Here is a 5781-nt window from a genome sequence, read left to right as displayed (position 1 = left end):
GGGCCTGCCAGGTGGACCTGCTGGTGGGAGGATGTTTGGCCCATCAAATCCTTGGGGAAGGTTGGAGGGCATCAGCACAGGGGTGAGTGGGCAGAAGGATAGGGGGTGTCATGGGCTGGGCTGGTGGGAAACTGGTGGAGAGATGTGCATGATGTGCAGGGAGATGAGGAGAGCAGTAGTCCGGCAGAACGGAGATGCAAAGCTGTGGACTGTGGGAGGATGAATGGGGAAAAGAGCGTAGTAGCTGAATAGATAAAATTAGTGAGCAAAGGCGTGGTAGAAACAATGAATTCCTAGAAGGGAAAGGAGTGGGTGGGAGAATAACTGCAGAATGAAAGGATTTCCGCTACTTGGAGCCTTTGTGTGCAGGCACCCACACCAAAACCGTATCCCAATTTACATTCCACATCACCTCCCAGCGTGTCTGTGGGAGGCCACCCTTACTCCAGACTGCGACTGCTTGACACCCCTTTAGATCAGCTGGATAAAAAGGCTCAATCTAAAAGCGTCCTATTTCAAGTTAATCCTCAGAAATAAAATGAGACCATTGCCCCAGTAAATTCCCCGTGGCTACAGCCCAGGCAAGGCAGTGGGACTGGGGTGCAGCAGAGCAGAGAGGTGGCTGCGAAGGGCGGCTGTGCTGAGCTCAGCTTTGTGCTGGTCCATGGAGATGGGGCTTGCCCTGATGTGTCTCCTGCCTCCCTCCCTCCTAACCAGATCTTCTCCATCGTGGTGTTTGGCTCCATTGTCAACGAAGGGTATGTGAACCGCCCGGATGAGTCGGAAGAGCACTGCATTTTCAACCGCAATCGCAATGCCTGCAACTATGGCATTACCGTGGGTGTCCTCGCCTTCCTCAGCTGCCTTCTTTACCTGGCTCTAGATGCCTACTTCCCGCAGATCAGCAGCGTCAAGGACCGCAAGAAGGCAGTGCTTTCAGACATTGGAGTCTCGGGTGAGCTTCCATAGTGCTCCTCTCTGGTGAGGGAGAGGGAGGGAACTTCTGCCACCTCGCAGGCCAGGTTCTTGCTGGCAGGGAGGTTTTTGGGGTCCTTCCTTCCTCTCTCAGGCCTCCTCTCTCTCTCCTTTTCTTTCCCTTTCTCCTCAGCCAATCTGCCTGATGCCTCTCTGCTGTTCTTCATAGGTGTAGCTCAGGGAGCTATTTAGGCTCAGCAGGTCTGGCCTCCCTGCATGCTTGTGCTTGCTAAGGCCAAGTGTTGATGCCTCTGGAGATTCTTCCTTCTTTTCCAGCTCCAGCTGATTGAACCCCATATATTTAAACATTAAAAAAATTGAGGATTTCACGCTGGCTGCCTAAACCAGTCTTCCTATGTTACCTGGCTGTGCAGGATGTCATGTAGCCCTGAGGCTTATTTTAACCTACAGTCAGATCCCTCCATCCCCAGCAGTGTGCTGAAGTGACAGGGCAATGGTGCGTGTGTGTATGTGTAAAGCCAGTCAGCAGCAGCGTGACGAGGCACGTTGCTCTTGTGCTGGATCCCGAATTGCTCTCTTGGCTTACTCCAGCCATACAGGCAAACTTTTCCATGTCAGGGTCCACCCCACGCAGTTTGTCAAATGGGCCACGAATAGAGCAAGAGCAGGATCAGGTGCAGCATCTGAACTTGTTTAGGACTTCTGGCTTGCAGGTTTGTTCATGGTTAGCCTCTTGCCTAGCAGTCTTGTTCACAGCTAAAAGGGGAAGGGGAGCGGAAAGGGGATAGGGAAAGGAGATAGAGAAGAGGAAGGGAAAGGACTGAGCCCTGTTCTGCTGCCATTTAGGAATGCCCATTTCCCTTGCTGCCAGGTATCTGGCTGTGCCTGGCATAGAGGATGCATCCCACTCTCCCCCACCAGCTGCCAGTCTGGACTCAGAGCTCCCTGCTACCTTCACCCGCTTCCCGGGGGTGCAGCGTGTTAAGGATCCTTCACCTTTCCTGGGTGTGAGTCCCTTGCCCTGTGCCATCCTGAGCAAAGGCTGGTCTCTGTGTGACTGTGGGCCAGCTGCTTCCCCCTCTTCTGCAGCTCCCGTGGAAGGAATTGCTCTTCACTTGTCCTTGCAGGACAGGGTTGTGAAGCAGTGGCTGTTTCAGAGAGCCCAGGAGATCACTCCCGTACTGTGAAGCCCTTCAGGCTTCCTCCCAAGGCCAAACGCAAGTCCTGTGATCAATCCAAACACCAGCAAGTGAACTCTCCTGAGGTATGTTCTGCAGACACCTATTGTCACCTTGAAAATTTGGCCATCAGTGAGGCTGCCAGGGCTTATACAGGCTATGCAGTCAGGGTTTGGCCCAGTCTGCAACACACTGGTGGGTCTCGTGGGGCTGAAGTTTCCAGAGCAACCTGATGTGTCTTATGTTCTGCTCACGCCTACCTTCTTGCTCTCTCTCCCCTTCCCCTTTGGCATGCTGCTGGTGGTCCAACCCAGCCTTTTGGGCGTTCCTCTCCTTCGTTGGCTTCTGCTTTCTGACCAACCAATGGCAGGCGTCAAAAGAAGAGGACAACCCCATGAATGAGGGAGCGGATGCAGCCCGAGCAGCCATCACGTTCTCGTTCTTCTCCATCTTCACCTGGGTAAGTGAAGCAGCCATGAGGTTGGATCAGGTGTATTAGTCTGTGGGGAATGGAGGGTGACTGGCTAAGAGTGATTCCCTCTGACATCCCAGTTTGTATGGCTTCAGAGGAGGAAAAGCAGGAGGAAAGGTGGTTAGGAGGTAAACTTGGGAAACAAGGACTCCAGATTTCCACGGAAGAAGATGCCAGGGCATTATATATGTATATATATTATAATAAGCCTGGTGGGAAAGAGGGTTCTGTATCCCAGTCAGTAGTGTCCTTGACAAACCTCTGATATGACCCTGGACAAGGCAGCACCCCAAGCATCCTTTTCCCTGTGCCTCAGAGGAGCTGAACAGCATTTTCGCCTCACAGATGCTGAGCAGAGAAGGGATGGAGTTCCAGGCTGGGGGTTGCACCCATCTCCCTCCTTGCTTTGCTCCCACCACGTGAAATGTCATCAGTGGCCGCAAGAGGCTGTGGTTGGTGTCCCTCTGGGCTCTCCCTCTGCAGCTCCACCTCACTGCATCGCCTCTTAGGAAGTGGTGGTGCAGTCTCTTCACACTGCCCTTTCCCTAGCAGTTCCTTATTCCTCGTTTCCTGGAAAAACTGGTGTGCATTATGAAGATCCCTCACAATTTCCTCCCATCTCTGAAAGCACCAAGCCCAAGAGATTTTTGGGTGGGGGTCCAGGGAGGAAGGGTGTTGTAAGACCAGGAAGCTGCCAGAGAGGGAGGGGGGCTGCAAAGGGTGTGTGGTCAGCACCCTCGCCAAGGTGACACCAAATGGGGGCAAGGGACAGCAGTGCGTGTGTCCCCCCACGAGAAGTGTCCTGCACTCGAGCGCTGCTGAAGGCCCCTTGCAAGCTCCAGCAGAAAGTGTTACAAGAAGCAGGGCTTTTGCGAGGGGTGCCCCAGGACCCTTTTTGAGGTGCCACCACCTGCAGTGGTCCTCCCCGATGTACGGGCTTGCAGGTGGCTAAATAGGCATTCTCTTCCTCCGGGTTCTTGGGGTTTTTATTTCAATCAGATGCTCTGGTTTACTCTTCCTTACTGATTCTCCTCTCCACACCCCTCTCTCTCCTCACAGGGCTTCCTCACATTTCTGGCTTTCCGGAGACTCAGAGACATTACTTTTCAGGAAGAATACAACACCCTGTTCCCTAACTCCCCGTCCCTGCTGCCTTAGTGCCCCTCAGTGATGGGGCAGTTTGGGGGAAATGGTGGAGGGATGCAGCTGGAGGAGGTTACTGAGCACGGATGGTTCCAACGCTCTGACCACGCGGGTGTCCATGTGTGGTCGTGGCAGGGCACGGGGTGGGCAGAGATGGGCCATTGAACCAGAGTGGGCCAGGCTGCCCACTGAATGGGGGCTCTCCCCCTGGGGAGTTGGAACCGGCAATTTCTCTTCCTCCTCCTCTGCCCCCTCACCCGTACCCTCACTAATGCTGCGTAACACCGCTGTGCCTTTCTTCTGGCGACTGCTCAGACCTAATACTTCAGGCAGGAGATGCCTATCTGCCCCCACCACTGTATCTCCTCCATTTCGCCCAGCCCTCATTCCCCAAAAACCTCTAACCCGTCACCTACTAGACCACTTACCTCTACCAGGGATGTTCTGGGACGATGAGCCGTGCCTGCTGGGGTTCCTGATGCTGAACCCAGGCTCCCTCAGTCTACCAAAGGGCGTCCTGCCTGCAGTGCCTGGGGCAGGAGGCAGCAGTGTGCTTGCTGGCTATCCCCTGGGCTGGGAAGCAGCCGCTTTGCCTCCTGCTGCTCCTTCCCAAAGGCTGGGCAGCACCGTGCAGATGAAGGGGTTATGGAAGGTGACCGCTACCTCGCTACTCTGGGTCAAATCCTGCTCTCCTTCCTGGCCTCTGCAGGCAAAAGGGCTGCATACCCCCATACACGCAGATGAACCTCCTGCGGTGGAGCTGAGGCAGATTGCCTTTCCCAGGGGCAGGAGGGTCTGCATGGGATAACCACAGGCTGGCTCAGCCTCTGCAACCTGTGCCATGATGGTGCAACCCCACTGCCAGGCAGGAGGAGGTGCCCCCTGCACGCAGCCACCCCTGCCCAGCCCTCCTCTCTCCATCTGGGCTTGTGCTTTCTGTGGGGCAGCCTGAACCTCCCTGCTCTCCGGGGTTTTTCACCAGCGATCTTCCAGGCGGGCTTCGCACACTAATCCATAACCACTACTAACCCCACTTTTGTTTGTTTCTCTCTCTCGGTACGTTTTCCCCTCTTCTTTCTTCCCTCCCCTCTCTGTTTCCCATCTCTTCCCTCCACCTCCTCCCTTCAAGGCGGGCCAGGCGTTCCTGGCGTATCAGCGTTTCCGACTGGGTGCCGATTCGGCCCTCTTCTCCCAGGACTACATGGACCCAAGCCAGGACTCCGGCATGCCTTATGCTCCCTACACCAACGAGGAGGATGCTACAGACGCGGTGGGGACGTACCAGCAGCCCCCTCCAGCAGATGCTTATGACACCGAGACACAGGGGTACCAAACGCAGAACTACTGAGCCACCAACGCCCCTTTCCCTTCCCCCTTCCCTTCTGCCCCCTTTCCCACTGCCGGCAAAAAGCCGAGGCACAAACCAGACACGTGCGTAGTGGCACAAGAGGTGGCTCTCAGCTATGCTCCAGCCTTCTGGGTCATCTGTTTTTATTTATCGTTTTTAAAAAAGGAGGGAAAAAAAAGCAAAAAAAGGTTTCCCCATCACCTCTTCCTTCTCCTCCCCCCAAAACTACCCGCCAGAACCAAATTCTTCCAAAATCTGTCACCTCGTTGCGAGAGGAAGGTCCCCCCTTCGCTCCTTTCCTCCTGCCTTGCTGCAGAGGACAGATCCTGGCTGGTGGGCAGGAGAGGGGCAATGGCACCAGCAGGGCAGGGGAGAGGGTGCTGGGGGCAGAAGGGAAGGAGTGAGAGGGACCGGGGACCTTCCTAGAAGAGACGGTGTCGCTAAAGGCTGGAGGAGACATGGGAGCATCTGAATTGGGTCTGAGGGCCTGTGGCTCAGGGAGGGGGACAGTTTTGGAGTCAGCATGCAGGCGTGTGAGGGTGGGCTGGAGGGGAGTGGGAATGGTGTCCCCCATGCAAAGACAGGCTTTTCTCTCCCACCCCTTACTGAGGGAGGGTTGCTTTATTTTTAGAGGGTTTGGGGAGAAGGGGTATTGGGGGGGTGGGGGGGCACAAAGAGATAAAATGGGAAAGGAAGGAGGAAGA

At 55.2% G+C, this 5781-nt stretch overlaps 1 protein-coding gene across 1 annotated transcript; it reads left to right on the top strand.

Moving 5' to 3' along the window:
• Positions 1–717: 717 nt before the first annotated feature.
• Positions 718–5241, top strand: SYNGR1 (synaptogyrin 1; the record flags this gene model as incomplete). The annotated part of the gene is made up of 3 exons (XM_010190266.1): positions 718–955; positions 2429–2574; positions 4859–5241. Coding segments are annotated over 3 exons (603 nt in total), but the record flags the coding sequence as incomplete, so codon positions are not given.
• Positions 5242–5781: the final 540 nt, after the last annotated feature.

This window comes from Mesitornis unicolor, unplaced genomic scaffold (assembly GCF_000695765.1).
Source record: "Mesitornis unicolor isolate BGI_N332 unplaced genomic scaffold, ASM69576v1 scaffold45248, whole genome shotgun sequence".
NCBI lineage: Eukaryota > Metazoa > Chordata > Aves > Mesitornithiformes > Mesitornithidae > Mesitornis > Mesitornis unicolor.
This window is presented reverse-complemented; position numbering and strand designations above follow the sequence as displayed.